This window comes from Barbatula barbatula (assembly GCF_947034865.1).
Source record: "Barbatula barbatula genome assembly, chromosome: 15".
Classification (NCBI taxonomy): domain Eukaryota; kingdom Metazoa; phylum Chordata; class Actinopteri; order Cypriniformes; family Nemacheilidae; genus Barbatula; species Barbatula barbatula.
In genome coordinates this window covers 6200115-6222439 of record NC_136778.1, presented here as the reverse complement: position 1 = coordinate 6222439, position 22325 = coordinate 6200115, and the positions used below count along the sequence as shown (strand labels likewise).

General features: G+C 37.8%; 2 protein-coding genes across 3 annotated transcripts; both read left to right on the top strand.

Moving 5' to 3' along the window:
- The first annotated feature begins 2553 nt into the window (after window positions 1–2553).
- On the top strand, window positions 2554–14107 carry emilin1a (elastin microfibril interfacer 1a). Of its 2 annotated transcripts, none has more exons than XM_079475602.1 (8): window positions 2554–3073; window positions 6802–6921; window positions 8158–8330; window positions 8786–10834; window positions 11955–12071; window positions 12162–12179; window positions 12296–12430; window positions 12547–14107. In XM_079475602.1, the coding sequence occupies exons 1-8, from the start codon at window positions 2916–2918 to the stop codon at window positions 12873–12875; spliced, it is 3099 nt and encodes a 1032-aa protein (XP_079331728.1). In that variant the 5' UTR covers window positions 2554–2915; the 3' UTR covers window positions 12876–14107. The 2 variants fall into 2 exon arrangements, with proteins under 2 accessions (XP_079331728.1, XP_079331727.1); XM_079475601.1 differs by having other exon boundaries at window positions 2635–3073; window positions 8158–8336.
- A 926-nt stretch (window positions 14108–15033) lies between these two features.
- On the top strand, window positions 15034–21179 carry ankef1a (ankyrin repeat and EF-hand domain containing 1a; the record flags this gene model as incomplete). Its single annotated transcript, XM_079474596.1, has 9 exons — window positions 15034–15385; window positions 16335–16534; window positions 17352–17501; window positions 17583–17706; window positions 18048–18876; window positions 19453–19679; window positions 19926–20092; window positions 20285–20425; window positions 20943–21179. 9 exons carry the CDS (start codon window positions 15034–15036, stop codon window positions 21093–21095), a joined length of 2343 nt encoding a protein of 780 aa, XP_079330722.1. The 3' UTR covers window positions 21096–21179.
- Between the last annotated feature and the right edge of the window lie 1146 nt (window positions 21180–22325).

Sequence of the window (22325 nt, the reverse complement as noted above, 5' to 3'; positions counted from 1 at the left end):
GCTAACTGTTCCTGAGTGCAGATGGTAAACATTAGGCAATATAGCTTTTTTAGAAATGAAAGGAGTTGTGTAAATAAGTTGTTTTTCTCACAGCGGTTTTCTTTTAAGATATCACATGTACACCGTGCAGTGTATATAAAAGGTAATTAAGCAACATTTAACGGGAATTCTGTGGCATGTGTGTTTGAATACAGCACGCATATGTTACAGGTGGGATTTATTTCACAGGAACGAAGTCACGTGGATTCATTTTTTCATATTGAATGATCAGAAATGTTACTTCTGTTTACAAAGCAACTACTTAAGCCTACTTAACCAGTTAAAGTAAAGCCAGAGGATTACGGAAACGTAAACACAAATGAAAAATAATCTGTTCCAGTTAAAGACATGGTCAGCACTAATCCTAAAAACAATGAATCAGAGAGATTTAGTTTAATGGGACTGTGTTTTTAAGGGGGAGCAGAGCTGTCATTGAGGTTGATTGAATGTATTTATGTTAAATTTTGGAATGTGTGTAGGGAAGCTGGAGGCAAAGCGTAGGGCAGTGCACTTGGGTTTAATGCCTCTTGGAGACGTCTATTAAACTCACTTGATCATGAACTCATATTAAATGTGGGTTTTATTTAATTTTGCAACTTCTCTGATCTTGTAAAATATATATGGGAGGTGGACGTCATTTCACAATCTCGGGGCGCATCTAAGTGTAAAATAACATACTGAGAACACAAGTAAACCAACAAAACAGCGTGACCGGCTGTTGTTAAGATGCCAGATCAAGGCACAGGGAATGTAAATAAACTTGTACTTCAGAAAAAGCAGAATGAGGCAAAAAAGCACCTGTGTGGAATATCAGCCATTGGATGTATAAGGGTTTGTAAAGGATATGTTCAAACGAGGTGGTGGAAACTTATGTCTTTAGTATTTTTCACAAATCTTTGCGAATCTATGAGAAAAATGTGAGTACAACACCCCCCCCCCTGTTTGTTACGTGCTGCGTTCCAAAGCTTTTGTTCCCTGATGCAAATAAACTGTCCCCGCAGGAATTTTAATCGGGTGCACAAAATCCATGGAATTAACAGTGCTTTCTGTTTCAAAATGAAAGTTGCAATGATTCAGTCCAGGATTACGCCAAAGGAAAATGTTACCATATACTGCAGTCAAAGAGAAACTGGAAAAGGCAGTCTCGCGGTCGAATGACATTAAAATGCAATGAATATTACCATGATTCAGCAACATTGCGCAGTCCAGTTTGTAAATTCTCTCTAGATTTCTGTGGGAAACAGAATAGATTGAGCTTTAAGTCTGTCTGGCCCAAAATAATTTGGCCAAACAATAATAATCTTGTAGTAATTAAATACTTGTTACTAATTACATATTCAACAGCGTATTTAAGATTACTGTACAAATTACGCTCTCCAAAAAGTATTTCATTACTTATTACTAATGACTTTCTATATCCTACATCAACTTTGATTAGTTACGTGATAGGATAGACATGAAACGGCTCTTTTAATTCAAATATATAATATGAAACTACATAAAGTAGTATTAACTGACCAAAGTATTAAAAATGTGAGAATTATAGATTAAAGCATGGATTTTAAAGTTAGACTTTGAATTTAAATGGCAATTCCACACACATGTATTACATGGCGTATTTAGTTTAATTACATCAGAAGTAACTGTAATTGAATTGCAGAAAAAAATAATCCCTTACTTTACTTTTCAAGGGGAAAGTAATTCAATTAAAGTTGACACCCAACACTGCTTGTGCTTATAAAATATGGAGATCAAACTGTGAAAGGGAGTTAAAAACACAGACACATGCAGTCACCCACGTATTCCACATGAAAGGTATCACCCCAAAACTAACCTTGAATACTATAAACTTGATTCACATCCAGAAAGACAAAGAGCCTTGAACTTCCCCTTTCATGCTACATTTCAAAAGACCAAAAAAGCAGACATCATCTCTATTACGCTCCTGCGACTGCATGCTCTTCTTAACTGCTCAGGATTATCAGTAATCTTTAGATTACAAAGGTCACAAATAAGACTCATTTGTTGTCATAGTATGCTCATGTCCAGTTTGTCCAGTGACTCTTCATATACAGACATTGACTTGGATTAATGATGTAAGAGACAACTTCATTTTGCAAATTTGCTGAGGCTGTTATTCCAGTCCAATAGACCAAAACAGTCTTTGATGGTTAGAGTCACAGCCTGGATCCTCCCACCAGGAGTGCTCTGAGATCACAGCAATTATATCTGATGCTATCTCAGTATTTTTAAGATCAGAGGAAACTATTCAGTACTTTTATGTTCAAGAACTTGGACACCTCGAGTTTTTCTTCAAATATTGTTTAGCCCATAAATGATGGGAAATTAAGATATGAAAACACAAAGTCGTTTTGTCCAGTTGTTGTGTAACTGGACGAAATAATTAAAATGTATTAAAAAATAAAGTTACCACGAACCATATAATTCGCGTTATTACGCACAGTTACATAAAATCTGAAGTGGCTACCTACAATTGAAAGCAGAGCCTGTTTTGAGCGAGAGTGAGAGGGAGTGAGAGAGAGAGAGAGAGAGAGAGAGAGAGACGATCGGGAGTTTTTGGATCGTCATCTCTCCACCGCAGTTTCATAATGACTGAGAAGGCGGTGAAGAAAACCGGACACTTTTTATCAGTGTTTTAACTCATATTCGTGTGCCATGGGAATATTGGTGGGATCTTTTGAAATTTACAGACACTGGGAAATAATGACAGCGGTCCATAGACGTGACTTAACTTATGGCTAGTTAGTGCTTTATTTCTTGTAGTGCACCCGTTGCGTAAAAGTGGGTTTCCACGAGCCGTTCAGTTGGATGTACCATTTTGAGTTCTTTTTCAGCAAGTTTTTCTTTTGTAAATTATGGCACTATATTCGTTTAATGTATTTTCACTGTTCGTCATCACTTTGCCTGGAATAATTTTTGGAGCAGGATCTTACTTATCGCGATACACCCAACATGTGGACCAGAGTAAAGTACCAGCGGCACTAAGTGGATCAAAGGTGACCAGTAGACACAGGTAAATTGTGAACAATGCCTACAAAATTCAAAGAGAGAACATGAGATTTCAGAGGATTTCATTCATAATCGGTAATTTCCCCAACAAAACAGATTTATTTGTAATTCTTACGGATTACATTACTTTCATTAAATATCAGCAGTTTAACATCATTTTCCAGTTTGATTTAATTTAATTATTTTTGTAATTTGGTCCCATCCGCCATATATTGCACAAACAGAACCAGTTAATTCACACAGAACATTATAGTTTCCATTAAAACCACACAAGACTCCCATTATAACAATTAGAAATCATTAGAGTTTGTGATGGTTTCTGATTTCCCCACTGGTTTGAAAAGGCAACAAATGTTATTATATAAAAAAACACTGTACACATTTGGAGTGGATGAAGAGATGTGATCACCCCCTCAGCATTACAACTTTATTCCATAATTTTACATTGCATTAAAAAGGCAGACTCACTCACTCAGTGTGTATCACAGCACATGTACATTAATTTAGGTTGGCACAGTCAAACATTTTGTTAACATGAACTTAATAAGAAATCATGGACATTTGATTCGTTTGTGTCAGCTACTGTTTGACAGGTTTGCCCTTTTTAGGCTTTACAGAGACAATGCATGCGTAATGGGTCTGAGGCAATGGAAGACCCTTGGGGGCACTTGTCCTGGCGCTAGCGCAGCTCAGTGGACAAAATAAGTTCTGCACTCTTTGGGAAAAGAATGTTGCTCCCTGGCACCAGAACTTACGACTTCATAGTGTCTGTTTGAACTCTGTTTTGTTTTTACAGATGTGTGAAATATTATACAACATGTGGTAGCCCTACACCTCCTCCGTGTGTTCCATGTTTCCCGTCTCTCCACTATCTTGAAAATATTCTTGACAGCTGCATTGGGATTTTTATTGAGTCTTTCATTATGCCTCTGGTATGCATAGTGCTTTTAAACCAAACAAACAAATGAGCCATAGTCTGTATAAATAAACCTGTTTTGCTGAGCAATCGGTTCTTAAGACATTTCTCGAAAACAGACTCGGAGATATTAATTTCCCTAAATAAAGTTTCAATATAGTACAATTTCAAAGGTCTGAATGTGAAATTAATTTCAAAATTGATATAAATTGAATAATATATTATAGCATTCTTCGTCGTATTAAAATTTTTGGCACAAAACATCTTAAATACGTTACATAAGGCCTTCCCATTCTCAAGTTTGTGTAGCCGATGCTTAAACATTTCCAACAATTATAAACATTTAGTTCCTGCTATGATAATGCGGAAGACATTTTTGTGTATTGTGAAGAACTTGTAGTGTGTTTTGCTTCATTCACAACATGAAGTTTAAACAAATTTGTATGCAGACCTAGAAAATGTATACATAGTGTTTTGCTGGTTGAGTATATGCATTCTTTCAAAATAATCTGCTAGGATCAGCTTTTGTGTAAAACATTTAGACTTCAAATAGGAAATATGCACTTTCCTAAGTCTAAACCACATCTGCAACCATTTATAAAATTGAATTGAAAAAGTAAATATGATATGGGACATAGACCAAGCCAATACTAATATATTTACGTGTTCACATGCCCTGTTTAAAACATGTGTTCCGGTTTAATATCAATTTCTGTGGTTGCATCTTTAATAAAATTAAGCACTGGTTTAATTATCCATGTTTCTTAAAAAGAGTAGTGAATGAAAAAAAGTTGATTTGACTTTAGATTTGCACTAATGTCCTTGGTTGGCCCAAAATTCAAAGAAATACTTGGATCTACTAGTGCATTTGAGCTTTGTATATATGGTTAACTCAATGCTGTAGGCCTGCCCGCAGCTTCTCCTTTGAGCAATGCATTATCTTAATGTTACTGTGTAAGCCTACTTCTGATGTTACAATATTTCGGTCCAAGTTATAGTTCTGCTTGAGATGTTGGATGTTTAGCCTGTGAGGAGAAGTGTTTATATTCTTCCTGTTAAGCTGGATTTCTTCAGGTGTCAGGACATCATGTTGTAGGTCTTCCTGTTTATACGAATAAAAAAGTTAATTTTATTCCTGTATAAAATTATACACTGCTACGTGCAGTCTTTCTGCTCTCTGGCTTGAAGTGTTGTAAAACATTACTGGGCTTTCTGTTGTTTGGCTAAAAGTAATTTGATTACTGGGAGTGTTTACAGGGAGAACGCTTTCCAAAATAGTAATGAAAAACAAACCTGATGCTTCAATCTTGAACAACCATTCGGTGTTATAATTGGATAGCAGGAATACTTGATAATAATAATACTTTCAAAGCGTTTGTTTACTTTTGATCTCTTCAATTTTAAATGCTGAGAACCACACTGCTATTTCTTGTTTTCAGAGAGCTGAGTTGTAAACATGCGCCCTAAACATTGTCCCTTTCTCTATTCACTCCCTCAGAATTGAGCTGAAACAATGACTCACTGTTTCACTGCCGTAACACTTTTGGTTAGAGCCCCTAATGAGTTAGTAATATGAATGTGTCCTATTTATAATGCAACACCGACACAAATGTACAGCTGCTCTTAGATTATAGTTCTCCCAAAATGAAAAATCAGTCATCATTAGCTCACCCTCCCGCCATGTCCAACCTGTATTACTTTCTTTCATCTGCAGAACACAAAAAAGTAATTTCAAAGAACTTTGGTAAACAAACAACCTGATCCCATTGACTTCCAATATATGAACACAAAACCACTGTGACATTTTTTTATTATCTTACTTTGTGTTCCAGTTATGTAAAGGTTTTGAATGACACAAGGGTGAATAAACCACGGCAAAATACATTTTGGGGTGAACTATCCCTTAAAAGTGTGTGCAGAGTTCGATAAACTAATTTCTTCGCAGTGAACTTGTGCTCTTTGTGTTTGGGCCCCATTTGTTTGTGTGTGTGTCAGACAGCTCCTACAGTGGGTTCATTGAGACATTCCTGTCTCAACAGTGGCGATGATAATGAATGATTAACATAGCCTAATGAGTTATTGTGATAGACCAGAAGCTTTGGATTCCAGTCTGGTTTTGATCTTGTCCAAACTAGGTAAATGGAAAGCCTGGACATAAAAAGTAGTATCATTCATGAAATAAATTAAGTTTTATAATCATCCAACTCTAAAGAGGAATCTACGATTTTTTAATATCCTACAATGCTTACTGTTGCTGCAGTATAGTACAGTACAGTACACCAACTGTATGAACAGTAGTTGACCTATTATATTTGAGTACTCATTGTTGGATTACTATTTGATTGGACAGCCAAATGTAAACAAATCCCACAAAACTGGATTACAACTGTAAAATATATTGGTAACACTTTACATTAAGGTGCTATTAGTTAACATTAGCAAATGTAGCTAACATTAGATATCGATGAACAATTGTTTTGCTTCATTTATCAATCCTTGTTATTTTAGTTCATGTCAATGCAGTTATTCATGTTAGTACATGGTGCATTAACGTTTGATTTTAATAATATATTAGTAAATGCTGAATTTTACATGAATTATTTATTGTACAATTATGCCTAATATTTGAATACAATTTGTAGGCAGAATACACAATAAACTGTAACAACAACAACAACAACTACACCTGGTTTTTACATGTCTCAACAGAGTTTAAGGTTCTGCATAAAAGTACAATAACACAAGGTCAGATGTCAGCTGTGATGGAAGTATTAATCTATATAACCTGTCCGTGGTTTGGTTGTGTTCACCAACAGGAACTGGTGTGCCTACGTAGTGACACGAAGTGTGAGCTGTGTAATGGAAGATGGGGTGGAGACCTATGTGAAACCTGAATACCAGCGCTGTCCTTGGGGGCAGTGTTCCCATGTGGTTTTGTAAGTATTTATACACCTCATTGAGCAAAAACAAAGAGTAACTGTGTTTGATTTACTCTGGGTTTTCAACTACTATTGTGAGAGTGTCAAAGTGCAGAAGGTTTGGCTGGTGTCCCTCTCTTGACACGACGCTTGTCCACCAGAGCTATGTGTGGAATGAGATAGAGAAGGACTTGAGAAGCCTTATGGCTCAGACAACACATATAAGTCATAAGTTCAAATTGAAGCTCTACCGTTTCTGAAAACCTCAAAGAAAGCTGTAATGCAGGTCACATATGAAATCCAGAAGCCACATCACATGTATGGATGGAATACAAACAAGCTAAAAATAGTAACAACTGTACTTTGAAACAACTGAAAGTTGAGCAAGACTCACAAGAAACTTGCCAGAGCAAAGCAAACATGTTCAAAGACAGTATGATGCATAATTTATTTTTATTGAATGCTTGCACCGAATAAAATAACAAAAACATGCCCAGAATCAACAGCTCAACGAGGAAGAACAGGCCTTTATTGTATTTTGTTGCCTAGCAAAGTTCTGGTCTATGGAAAGTGATTCGTAAGCCAAGAATATGACCAGAATGGGACAAATTTGTCTTTTGATTTTCTAGTCTAGTGGCAGGATCATTACAAAGCCACGAGTTTTGTGTGGAGAGAAAAATGTTATTGTCAGTCACAACATAATATGTGTTCTCTCCGGTCTCCGGTCCTCTTGTTCTCTCGTTTCGCTTCCCTTTAGTGTTTCTTTCCTGACACCTGTCCCTTGTTGATAACCATTTGTTAGTCTCCCTGTTTAATGCCCTTGTGTTTGATGTCCTGTGCTAGTTCGTTTTGCTTAATGCTTTGTTAGTCTTGCCTCGTGCGGTACCTTTTGGAAGTATACCCTGTCCAGTTACTGTATTTATTTAGTCTAGTCCTAGTCATGTTAAGTTTGTTTAATCTCTTGTTTTACATTTTTTTTGCCCCCATATGGGTTGTTTTTTTTGTTTCTGTTTATGTGATTAGTTCTGCCCTGTTACCCCATCATGGATTTTTGTTTTGTCCTTATATTAAATTGTATCTATACCACCGCTGCCTGCACTTGGGTTCTCTCCGTGTCCAATCCTGACACAAATAGTTTGAGCGTGTTCACTTGAGCAGTTGCATAAGATACTATTAGATATGAACAATGAAACTATAAAAAAAGTAAAATAATATTCATATAACACTGATTATTTTTAAATACTTACACCCTAGGTATCGGACTTTCAGAAAACCAAGATATAAAGTTGCCTATAAAATGGTGACAGAGATGGAATGGAAGTGTTGTCATGGTTACTCCGGTGATGACTGCAATGATGTCACACACATCAGCACAGGAAGACCTACATCAACAGATACCGGGTCCAACCCAGAAAGTGGCCAAACTGGTGAAGGTTTAGCACTATACATAATACCTAAAGTTACAAGGGATAGTACCCCCAAGAATGAAATTTTTGTTATAATTTACTCACTCTCCTGCCATTTTATACCTGTATGGCTTTCTTTCTTCTGCAGAAGACAAAAGAAGATATTTTGACAAATGTTCAATGGCGACACCCATTGACTTGCATTGGTTTTCTGTCTATTCAATAGACCTGAATGGGTTCAGTTACCAACATTCTTCAAAATATCTTATTTTGTGTTCTGCAGAAGAAAGTCATACAGGTTTGAAATGACAATAAGTAAACGATATGATGATTTTTGGGGTAAACTATCACTTTAAGGCGTTATTTTATAAGGCTAATCTAAACAATATGTAAAATATGTGAGATGTTAATATGTGAGACTCACTTTACAAATAATCAAATTATTGTCACTGAACACTATATAACTTGCCTTCTAGGTAGAGGTGATAATGACAAGATCAGACAACTCGAGGAACAGATTCAGAGCTTGAATAAAGACCTTCAGAACCTCCAGTCAACCTTTCACAACATGAATCAGAAAATACACGAGGAGTCTCGGAGGACAACCATTAATGGTGGAAGAAATCTGGCCGATGCTGCCCAGACCATTGACAGCATCCAGACAAAACTGGACATGCTTGACAACATGACACAAGTCCACGACAAGACTCTTACCAGCATCAACAACCATCTTGTGGGTAGCGGAGGTGGCGGAAATGAGTTAGACAGCCGTTATGGGACACTAAAAGAGGAGATTCTAAGGGAACTGGAACAGCGAGTGACGTTGTCCTGCTCTGCCTGTCAAACCGGAGTGGAGAGCGTACAGACGCAGCAACAGGAGGACAGAGAGAGGATCCGAGCTTTGGAGAAGCACATCAGCGTGATGGAACAGCATCACCGCCAAACTGTGGAGATGCTTGTGAGGGACCTGTCACGCTCTCAAGGTTGTTGTGACTCGCTGAGTGATCTACTCAGGAGGTTGGGTGACATTGAGAGGAAAGTCAGTTCCACAGCAGAGTCATATGATATTCTTAGAATACGTCTTGAGAAGGAGTTGAAAGAACCAGGGGGCAATGGTGGTCGGGGAAAAGCATTCGATGATAAACTGAACAGCCGCCTTAGAGACCTGGAGAGAAGATTCAACGGGACTGTTAGAAAAAGTGAGCAAAAATGCTCTCATACCGAGACGAGCATGAAAGAGTTTGTTCAGCGAGAGATCAGTCAGATAAAGAACTCTTTCCTTAATCGAGACAATGATCACGGTTACAGAATATCTACAATTGAGATAGATGTCCAAGACTTGAGGGATACCATTAAAGATCACAAAAATAATGTGGAAAAGCTAGGCAACAAAACATTTGATCTTGACAGCAGGCTTAATTTGACCATTGATTTGTGCACCGAGACATGCAGTCCAAAAGGGAGTGAGACAGCAGATACTGTCAAAAGCCTGGAATGGAAAGTCATTGCCAATGAAGAGGACATTAAGACGTTTTACACCAAGCTAAAGGACTTAAATCTGTCTGGTGACTCCCTTATGAACCGTATTGTAGATCTAAGCCATAACGTTAAAAAAATTCAAGATAGGACAGGAGACAATGCAGAGAACTTCAACCAAATTGTCAAAGATGTGGAAAATCTGGGACGTAATTGTGATGTATGCATTTCGGTAGATACTGAACTTCACAACATAAGAAACATAACTAGCAACAATTTTACCACATTACAGGGAGAAATTACAAATTTACGTAAAAAAGTAGACTCCGATGAGTATGCTTGCTCGCAGGTTTGCTCAAACCTACAGGAGGAAGTTGGTAAACTGAAAGAAGAGGTTGATAAATGCACAGGGCAATGTGAGATAAACATAATGAACCATCAAAAGAAAATTGATAATCAAAATACTTTAACTTCGAAGCTTGGCAAAGATCTGAAGTCCGTTCAGGGTGAGCTCTCGGGGGTGATCCAAACATTCAACTCCGTCAATGAGTCTCTTAAAGATCTCAGCAACACCATACAGAGGCATGGCAACACAATTTCTAATCTTGATACGTCTAAGGACACATTCGACTCTGAGTTAGAAAAGATCCGTGAAGATTTAACTAACCATATAGAAGACAGTAAAGGGCGCTTTGATGGCATTGGACGTGATATCAGTAGCTTCCATAGCAATGTGATGATTGAGATTGGTGATTGCAAGCATTCTCGAGATGGGCTTGAAAAGAGGATCTTGAAGATGGAGGGTGTGTGCAACAGACTGGATTTATTGTCAGAGAGCATTCAGAGGATCAAAGATGGGTTGAGCAAACATGTCTCTGGGCTTTGGATGTGTGTTAATGAGTTTAACACTACAGTGATCTCTCATGGTAATGCCATCAACAGCATTCAAAATGTTCAGTTGGAGAACTATCATGGGATGACGAACCTCAACTCCTCCATACTGCATGTTCTGAAGGAGTTCAAGACCTTTACTGAAAAGGACTTCACAGGTAAGCAAAGACTTGCCTGATTTAAAAGACTCTAGGCACTCTAAACACTACATGCACAAATTAATTTTGAATTTGTTGTTTTATTGTGTTGAGATCTGTACTTTCTTAGAGTGTTTTTATTTTGTACTTTTACTTTAAAGGGATAGTTCAACCCAAAGAATGAAAAGGATGTCATCATTTACTCAACCTCTTGTCATTTCATGACTTTCTTTCTTCCGCTTAACACAAAAGAAGATATTTTGAAGAAAGTTGGTAACCGAACAGCACTGGCCCCCATTCACATCTGATGTATGGACACAAAATCAATACAAGTGAATGGGGTATTAGTAAACTATATTCTTCAAAATATCTTATTTTGTGTTCTGCAGAAGAAAGAAAGTCATACAGGTTTGAAATGACAAGAGGGTTATCAGTAAATGATTTTTTGGGGGAGTGAACTACCACTTTAAGATTTTACTTCACTACATTCTCACAACTAGATTTAATTTAACAAAACGTTTTTTTTGCCTTTAATGCTTTTGTACATTTACTTAAGTATTTTTAAATTTACATGAGTTAAAGAAAGACAGTTTTAAGTATTAAAAGTGAAAAATTACATCTATTTGGGAAATGTAGTGGAATAAAAAGTATGTTCAACCCGAGCAAGAATTCGTTAGTATTTTATGAGGTTGCTTTTTAAATGTTGTGAATCGTCCAAAAATATACAATTACTCGAAAAAAGCAATACTGACGCCCCACCTCTAACCCTAACATCACTGCCGTGAAAGCTACAGTTAATAGTACATATACTTCCCTACTGTCCACATCTGATTTTGTGTCATAAAGATTTCAGACAACACATCTCTGAAGTTAAAATGCGTGACCCTGTCAGAGATAACTAACATCAAAGTTTGATTTCAAGCCTTCATTTCAATGATTTTCATCTTTGACATGTCCTTAATCAATATTTAAGTTTAGATTTCACACATACTTGTTTTTCACACGATGTAGGGTGATTTTATGTAAATAAGGCAGGGTCACATATTACTTTAACGACAACAATGGAAAGTGGATATTGGCATATTTTCAGTTCTGTATGATTAAAAAGTAAAAAAGCAATATATTTTGGATCAATTCTCAGGACCACCTGGACTCCCTGGTCCCCAAGGAGAGAAAGGACCCAAGGGACCACCTGGGCCACTGGGACCAACAGGCAGAGAAGGACCACAAGGAAAAGCAGGGCCATTCGGACCCCCAGGTAAATAACAAAAAAAATTACATATAGATAAACAAATGTAAGATTTAAATTTAGTAATGGATTTCATGGTGTTATATTTTCTTTGTGTAGGTCTCAGGGGGGAACAAGGTCAGTGTTATTTAGGGATCCCTTCTTCTCAAAATACATTGTTCTAAAATGGCAAATTACTTTCCTAATAAAAATATTATAAATATTTTTTAAATAAACATTTACCCACCATTCAGGACCTCCTGGACAGGACGCCCACGTCCCGAGACTATCCTTCTCAGCAGCACTCACACGTCCACAAGACAATGCAGGCACTATTATCTTCAATAAAGTCTTTGTTAATGAAGCAAATGCCTATAATGCAGAGACAGGTACGAATTTTCTACATTTTATATTAATGTATTTTGTATGTGAATTAAGGTTGTTGAGGTTATGTGTGATGGAGACTTCCATAATAATGCTCTCTATCTACTATGTATTTTGACAGGTATTTTTACCGCACCAGTGAACGGACGATACTTCTTTAGTGCAGTCTTGACTGGTCACAAAAACGTTAAGATAGAGGCAGTCTTGTCTAAATCCAATCATGGTATTGCTCGTGGAGATTCAGCTGGCTATCAGCCTGAAGGCCTGGAGAAGCCCATGGCTGAGGCGAAACACACTCCGGGCTCCCTGGTCATCTTCAACATCATCCTACCTCTGCAGGAGGGAGAAACTGTTTACATTGACCTGGTCACGGGTAAACTTGCCCACTCTGTGGAGCCGCTAACAATCTTCAGTGGGATGTTACTCTACGAGGAGACAGAGGATATATAAGAACTTTCTGAGAAACTAGTGAGGACAGTGAAAACATCAGATGTACAAAATTTGTATCTGGACAAACACATGCAACACACATACATAAAAGTTTTACATATTTTTCAGTGTTGCATCAAGAATGTGATAAGACATGCAGGTTGCATTTATAACAGGTCCCAAGAATAGATAGATATGGATTTCTTTTTTATATATTATCAGAACAATTGACTGATTTTGTTACTGCATTCTTTTTTAAAGGGCAGGTCATGTTTATAGGCTCTGTGAAAAGCACAAAGCATTTTATTTTATTAAAGGCATCACATCAGACATCATTTCTTCCACCCACTGCAAGCTTGGTCACTACCCCCAAGATTTGCATACAGTTCATACTTTTGAGTCAGAAGGCAAATATATTTGCATGTAAATGTATTTTTTAACATTAGAAACAAAATCGCAAGGGCTCCATTCAGGCTTTTTCTCCTTCAGATGAATTGCAAAAAAAACCTCTCAGCATGAAATGTTCACATTTATGGCAAATTACACCGTTCAACCTCCAAATTAGGAAAATCATCTATAAAAGGATGAACAAATAAAGCAGGCTGTGCAGAGAGGTTATATGCCAGATGCTATAAATAAGAAAACCTCTCCATGATCCTGTAACTTTTCCAAAGCAAACTATCAAAGTTGTTTATGCTAAATGACAAAACATATTTAATTTGTCAATGTATTTTCTCTTCTGACTGCATATGTTCTTTAAATGAACGAAGTATAACAGCTCAGAATCAGCATCTTTGCGAGACATCTCTGAATCTTGGTGGTCTGTGTCTAATGTTTTCTTTAATACAAAGGGATTTTGAAGGGCTTTGCATTGAAGAGTTGACCAAACAGTCCCTTTTAACCTTGAAACGTGAGTCAATTCCTTAAAAGGATTTAAAAAACATTACTTAAGGTTTCATTTTGCAGTAGCTCAGCTGATTTGTTTAATTTGGAATTGAAAGCGGGTTCCAGCTGTTAACGCTTAACCTGAAGCACAGAGTCAGATCTGATTGTTTGATATCTGCCTTACTCTCACCACAGGCATTACATTGCAGTATTATAATTCAGAAAAAGTGTATTTGGACACTGTGCAAACCAAATAGTCCTTAGCCAATACTTTTTTACTATCAATATGTTTCTCACTGAACGTTGAGTGTTGAATATACAGTATATTTGCAATGTTGGTTTTTAAATAAAATGTTTTATTTTACACAAATTTCTCATTGTCAAATATTAATTTACCTATACTGTTTAGATTTCATTAAACAATATATAGATTGTTCATTCATATATGGTCAGTGGTGCCCATTTCCAAGCTAAAAACCACTTTTTAAGACAACGCCCTCAGATGATGTAAAGCACCGACTGGCAAACAATAAGGGCCGATGCCTGAAACAGACACTTGTGATTTCTCAGGAGCCTTAAATGTATAATTAGCGCCCTCCATTGAACAATTCCAAACATTCCTCAAGATAAATACTTAAGTGCGGTGAAAATAGGTTACATTAGCTATGGACTAAATAATGCATGTCTTTGACTTCATGGTAAGGCAAGCACATCCCTTATAAGCAGTGCGTGAGTAGCCTACGCTGCTCTCTGTGATAGATGTCGCTCACTGTCACTTACACAAAAACGTACTCACACGCTTGAAGACATTGCAATGACGGTCGATACGCCGTGCAGTCCGGGCAAGTGATCTTTTAAAAGTGCGGTAATTCAACCCGAGCCCGCAACAAGAAAGGCGGAGACGGTGAGGGGGTCATTTACTACTTCGCTAAGCTTTCTGAGAGTTCATTGCGTTCGGTTGCCATAGAGACGCACGGAAAGAAACACGGATCTCGGAAACAATGTTGCGCGTAACTTAAACGTACTGCTGATTTTCAGGCATCATCGACAAAAGGCAAGTCGCGTTAAGAATTTGATTGTTTTCAGAATGTTTTGTTTCTGACTTTCTGAATAGTAACTGTATGTAGTTGAAAAACATGGACATACAGTTTAATAACTTACTTCCTACTTAAACATTCCTTCAGTTAAAACTGTACTCTTCAATACTTACTTTTCAAACGCCTTCATATACTGCACGACTAAATCACCAGGGAATTACACGACATAACAGAATAAAACATTTTCAGGGGTCACGATGTCATTTTCTGTAGCCAAGAGCAGACTTGAAACTCTACAGATCTATCGGCTCCTTCAGTGCGTCCGGGAGGGAGACAAACCTTACATAGAGAAATTGATCTCTATGTGTGTCGACGACCTCATTAATCTCACGGAACCGCACCAAGGTAACGGTGTCCTTCACTTGGCATCGGTGGCCAACAACCGTGACATGCTGGAGTTCCTCATAGCAAAAGGAGCCAGCCCAAACGTGCAGGATAGGAGAGGGCGAACACCGCTAATGCTGGCTGCGGAGCTCGGATACGATGGCATCGTATCTCTGTTGGCAAAGAATAACGCAAACATGACACTTGTAGACAACGAAGGGAAAGGTAATATTATCTTGTTATTTTGAAGCATTACTTATGTTCCTGGAGTAGGTACAATACGAATAGCATCAGAAAAGTCATCATAGGGGAACAGACATACTTGGATAAAATACGAATGTAAATGACTTTTTAATATCTACCGTTCATGACTTCGGTCCAGCTTCCTATTATTGTTGACTTTTGGTTGTGGAATTCTTTTCATTATTAGCCATGGCGGATAAAAAGGCTGATCCCTGTTCAAGGCTAGTACTAAATTCACACAAATGTGATTCACACAACTTTTATATATAACATTTTCAAACTACTAATAATAGACCTTTATATGTAAAAAGATAATTAGAAAAAACCTTAACTAAATTCATGTCACATCAAATTAGTTAATGGCGCCCTCTGGTGGTTAGATAACCAGATGGGCAGTGACGGATTTTATAATGAAAGAAAATCTAAAGATACATTGACTAAATAGGTCTTGTTCTTATATAACTGCATAGCTATCATTTATAAGATGTGTCTCCTGAACTAACTGAAACTAAGTCAAACGGTGGCCTGAGACGATCAATAATTACCTTGCATCTCTTTCTCTCAAGTTTTCATATTAAAATTGTAAAGGGATAGTTCTAAACTATCTTGTCGTGCCAAACTAGTCTGACTTTCTTTCTTCTGCGGAAATCATAAGGAGAAATTTTGAGAAATGTCTCCATTTTGTGTTCATACAATAGATGTGCAAAATATTTTCTTTTGTGTACTGCAGCAGAAAGACAGTTATACAGATTGAGAATTGTGAGAATTGGTGAGTAAATGATTGGATAAACTACAAAGATCATCAAAAGCTGGCTGCATCTCTCCTATCTGGACATTTACATGCAGTCTATCTAATTACAGATCAGGGCATGACCGGTAAAACTACCATGTAAACCGATCCGAGTAATCTGTATTCTGGCTTCTCTCCCAGGTTTGCTTTTCTACTGCATCCACCCCACCAAAAGGCACATGCGCTGCCTCCAGGTGGCCCTCATGGGCAATGCAGATGTAAACAATGCTTCAGCAAATGGAATGCCAGTGTTCCTGTTGGCCTGTGAGCAAGCTCAGGACTCTGAGGAAATGTGTCTCAGCATCCTGGAAAGAGGAGCGGACCCCAATGCGACAAATCAGGTGTGCTGTGCTGTTAAATTGGAGGTACCCATGTAAAATATGGGTAATTTTAAAATAATATATTTATTGATTTACAACTTTTAAACTCAACAACTTATTCAATAAACAAATAAATAAATACTTTATTAAATTATTTTAAAAATAATTTAAATGAAAAAGAAATGTCTCACCACTTTATTAGATCAGAAAAGCAAAAGAAAATGTTTGATGCAACAATTAAAGATGGGTAATTTAAAACAATGTATTTGAATTCACAGTGTTTATACAGTGTTTAAATGTACAGATCCTGTACAAATGACAAAGTAACCAAAATGAAAATATGAATTAAACTGGAAGTCTTAATTAGATCTGTTTTATGTTAGTAAAATATTTAGTAATATAATTACAGAAATAATGCAAATGTTCCTGTAGGACGGTTAGGTAGATAACAGTGTTTCCCTTTAGAGGGAATGATGCATGGCCTGATAAAACATACCTTGAATGCACTGTACTGTAAGCTGCTCTGGATAAAAAGTCAGCCAAATACATAAACATAAACGTGACATTTGTTTATGATCCCATTTGTTTAGAAAACTCAGATAAAAAAGTCTGAAGTCATCTACAGTGACTCACTTGAGTCATTTTACATTTACAGAATTATATTACTGCATTTGGCAGATCCCGAATGCATAAATTTAGCCTAAGCAATTTACAGAGCATTCAAGCTGTATATTTTATCAGGACATGCATTTCCCATGAATCACCAATGAACAATGAATCTTGCGTACTTAAGCTGTTCCTTTAGATGCTTGCAGATTGATTTTGTGTGTTTTCCCAGGTGACAGGTCGAACCGCTCTGATGGAGGCGATCAGAGGAGGAGCAACGGAGCTAGTGAGAGCCATTCTAAAAAAAGGAGGAAATGTCAATGCTGTCGATAAGAAGAGATTCCATGCAGCTCATTTTGCATCTGAACGAGGCTTCTTTAAAGTTCGTGCCACAATAGACTACATCTCTCATCTCTCAAGGATTATGATCTCCATTTTTAACTATAGACTCGCTTTTTACCAGATCATTAAGGTGTTGTCTGCATATGCAGCTGATGTTGGGGTGGTGACAAAAGATGGAGATACACCTCTGCACTTTGCTGCCTCTGGTGGATACACAGATTGTTGCAGGTTTTTAGCTCAAAGAGGTAAATTGCTTCATGAAACCAGGGGAACAAGCTTCCCATTACTCTGTTCCCATCACTCAATTTTTTTTACATTTGCAAAAGACACAGAAAATGTACAAAATAAAGGATCATATGGAATTTGACTAAAAAAGTAAAAACTTTCAGTACCTTATTTACTTCTTCATTTGACTTTGAGGTTAATGATATTAAAGTTAATTTCAAGATGTTGTAAACATTGATCTGCTATAGATTGATGCCTCAGGTGTTTTAACAACCATGAATGAAATCATGCTTCTTGATGTTAATATGCTCTAAATGCTCATTTTTATTGTAATAAACTCATTTAGTAATTCCTACCATAGGATGCAACCCCAAACTGAAAAATCAAGAAGGTCTTCTTCCCCGTCAGATTGCTAAGGACTGCGGTCACAAGGCCACCGTGAAAGAGCTTAAGAAGGCCGAACGATTACACGGAAAGTTCGCCAAAGGAATGGGCGGCACAAATGAACCGTGGGCTCTGACACTTCACGACTGGTCTCATGAGAATGAGGACGCACTGAGAAACGCTTGGGAGTCAGCCCCAGACAACATGGCTGGAATAGATACAGTGTCCAGGGCAACGTTTGTGTCTGTTCTTTGTGAACTTCAGGCTCCTGTAGTTGAGGACCAAATTCGGAATCTTCTGCTTGCTCTGGACAGGAGGAGAGAGGGAGTCATAGATGTTAATGATTTCTTTATAGGCCTCAAATACCTTCCTAAGACTTACGTTATGGCCTCTTATGGGCCTAAGAAGAAAAAGGCAAGCAAAGCAGGAAAGACAAAAAAGAGTAAGTTTAATCTACCTATGCCTATCTGCACTGTTCCACCTGAGCTCATCCATCGGCGCGATGATGGTGGACCACCACATTTCATGATCGAAAGGTACCAGCATGCCACAGACATACACAGATTTGACCGGGATCACAGACCAGAACATCCTATTGAAGATGACACGGCGTGGTACATAGATGAGCCTGAAAAAATATACATAAATATGAACCATTGTGTTAAAACAGGAGATATTGAATCTCTTAAGCTGGCAGTTAATCAGAAGGTTCCTGTAGATGTGAAAGATCGCTTTTACAAAACACCACTTATGGCTGCATGCGCAAGTGGGAACTATGAGACGGCAAAGTTTCTTCTTGACAACGGGTAATATTTACAATCTTTCTACAAATTGGGTTAAAATGTATTTGAGAGCTGGATTTAAAGGTGCATGCTTAATTTCAGGTTTGTCATGGAAAAGCTACAGTCGCTGTAGCAAAAAGTTGCAAATGTTTGTAAGGCTAAAAACTATCGTGTTATCACAATAGCGAAATTGTCTCAATATTATGGTGGTCACATGACTGTATGAAACGATAGGTCTTCTGAGCCTAACATAGAAAATGTTAGAAAAAGTTGTGGTCAAGGTCTATCTGGTGCAATTATTTTATTTAATAAAAGGGATTAGTTTATATGAATATTAAAACATTTACATTCTTTCTAAGCATTGATCATCTTATACCCAAAACAATTGTGTGCCAGTTTCTCCCGCTATCTGTATTAGCATAAATATTGAGCTATTCATTTTTTTATATTACAGACTATACTGATATGCATATTTGACAAATTTCCATTATTTCTACACAGTGCAGTGCATCTGTTAGATATTTTACATATCACAATGTTTATGTTATGCACCATTTACATGTGAAATAACATGCAAATAATCACCACATCATATCACAGGGCTGACGTGAATGCATGCGACCAGTTCAGTTGGACTCCTCTGCACCATGCCTGCCATGCAGGACAGCTAGACATCATACAGTTGCTGCTCGAGGCGGGAGCTTCTGTGGACCCGCCCACCCTGAATGGGGCCACTCCCCTAATGAGAGCTATTGAGAGCTGTCGGCCGTCCTGTGTGGACTACCTCATCAAAGCTGGGGCAAAAATCAGTGCTGTAAATAAAACAGGTACAGTGTAAAAGTTATGGCCATCAAAATACATACAATTTACACTGCTAGATTAAGTATCTTAACGTTTAGAAGGATGGTTAAGGATTTTGCAAATTGTTTCAAGATCGGTTTCCACACTGCCACCTCATTCTGGTTGGAGAGCTCCTACGAGCAACCTGATTTACAGTCCATAAAATCTTTGAGATTGATCAACGTTGGCTCCGTTGTCATTTGATTCAGGGACTTTCAATCTTATAATTGCAGAGCAAAACTGCTTGGACGTTGCCCATGCTTATGCAGACTTCAGGGTGGTGGATTTGATCCAGGCCAAGATTCATGCTCTACCCAGACGTAGGGACAAGAAGGCACAACCTGCCAAAGTCAAACGCAAACCAACTCCGGCCACAGCTTCTGGATCGACGAAAGAAAAGGTACAACACATGTGATTCACAACATATCACAGTCAATGACAGATAAGAACAAAGAGTAAGGAAATGAGCCCAGTCGTGTCACATGAGCTCAGGGGAACCCCTGCAGAAGCTTCATTGAAAGTCACGCAGTTTGTCTCCGTGTCATCGAGTCCACTGTGTGTTGATTACAGCGTTGACGCTTTATCTTCACAGCAGGGCTCCGTTCCCACTCCCTCAGCCTCCTCAAACTCAGCAGTCAAGAAAGCAATGAAGAAAGACAGTGTTATCGTGCACAACACTCAGATCACCAACGGCAAGCTCAACAAATTGGACATCAGTTTTGTGCCAAGAACGGTAAGCCGGATACCACTCGCAGCTCTGTGGAGAAACGCGAGCCAGGCGTGGGCAGAATGTGATGTCACATGGACAGCTGATTAGGTCATCTTGTTTTTAATAGATGTGTGACGTGTTTTTTTCATCCAGAGGATATTTTTTGTTGCTTAGTTTTGGTAGCGTTATATCAAAGATAAATATCTCCTTTGTCTCAGGGGTTTCCTCTAAAATTACTTGGGGAAGGTGAAACTATATCATTAGACACATTTTTTATTTTATTTTTCATAACCACATCTTGTACTACAATTACTATTGCCTAAATGTATGTAAAAGTGCCACACAATAATGCAAATATGAAATAGTTCTATAAATAATTGAAAAAGATTAACATTAACGTGTCTACTTCTGGGTCTTCCTGCCAAGAGAAATATCGGAGATGCAGGAGACTGCGTTACATTTAATATAATTGTTGTCTAGTAGAAACCATTGAGAGCTCATTTGTTAATTTCTTTCCTTCATGTGGGCATCTGCGTTCCAGACGTGGCGAAATCAGCTGACAACTATCGAGCTTATGGAGAAGAAAGCCATGAGGAGAAAGCGCTTCACCTGTGAAGTGGACTTCGATGACTTCAAGATGCCATTCAATAAAAACATTCAGAAGAAGTCGGTGGAGTTTGAGCTCCACGATTGAAAGAGACCATGTCACAGAATAAATAGACTATATTTTTGGTTAAAGCCATACCCACCTTTAAAGAAAAGGTTATGCTGTTTTGACTTCAGTCAGTAAGCAGCTATCTAGCATCCACTCAGCAACCTCACAAAACACAATAGCATTTTCAAGGAATTTAAATAAACATTAATTTGATATATATATATAGGGGTCCGATTTACCACCTTAGTACGCATCTAGTTTTAGTAACAGACTATCTAACATATAGCCACGGTTTCTCCGACAAGGCTTAGGGCTAGTCCCAGACTGTCCGTGCCATAGTAATGTTTTTTTCTAAGGCATTTTAATTAAAGCAACTTAAAAAGCCTAAATTAACTAAGCCTTAGTCCTGGTTTAGGCTAAACCTTGTCTATGAAACCCAACCATAGTTTTTTTATACAATGGTTACTCGGGGATTAAAAATGGCATATCTCACTGCTGTTTCTCTGTCGTCTCAGAGAAGGAAGTGCATTAAGCTAGATTGATTATGCGTTTATGAGAAGCTGGAGATGAGATCTGCTGCCTACGCGCTGGCATGCAGTTTGTCTCCTCTGTGTCTCAGCATCTGTCGACCATGCTGAAAACAGGCCTCTCGCCACAGGCAGCGCCGCACAAACCCCTCATGTTGTTAATCTCTGAAAACTGAACAGTTCTATCAGTATGCAGGAACCTGGGAAATTAACTGGAGCTAATATTGTCACAATGGAAATATGGCTGTTGATGGAAAATATGAGTAGTTAACAAACTTTCATTGCAATAAAAGGTTTTCATGTATACGTATTTACAGTTTAAAGTGATGCCTGGGGGTTATCGACACTATTTTTCTCTGATATGGAATAGGAAGTTTCTAAGGCGACAAAATGTAAAGAGGTCATAATCAAACCAAATCAATTGCGGTTTGAGCGCAGTTTAAACAAATGGAGTAAAACTCCACCCAGTGGAAATATCCAGAACATCCATTGGTTTAAACCAATACAAGCAAATGTTAGTCTTTAGCTTTTGCATTTTTGTGAAATTTGCATACAAATAAAATAACTGTATTTTAAAAAGACCACTAGGAAGCAAATAACATAACTGTATTTTTATGACTATTTGGAAGACAAATACATTTACTGTATTTTTTAGACTACTTGGAAGACCTCTTGGAAGACTACTTCCAAGACTCCTTCAGAGACTACTTTGAAGACTATTTGGAAGACTACTCTGAAGATT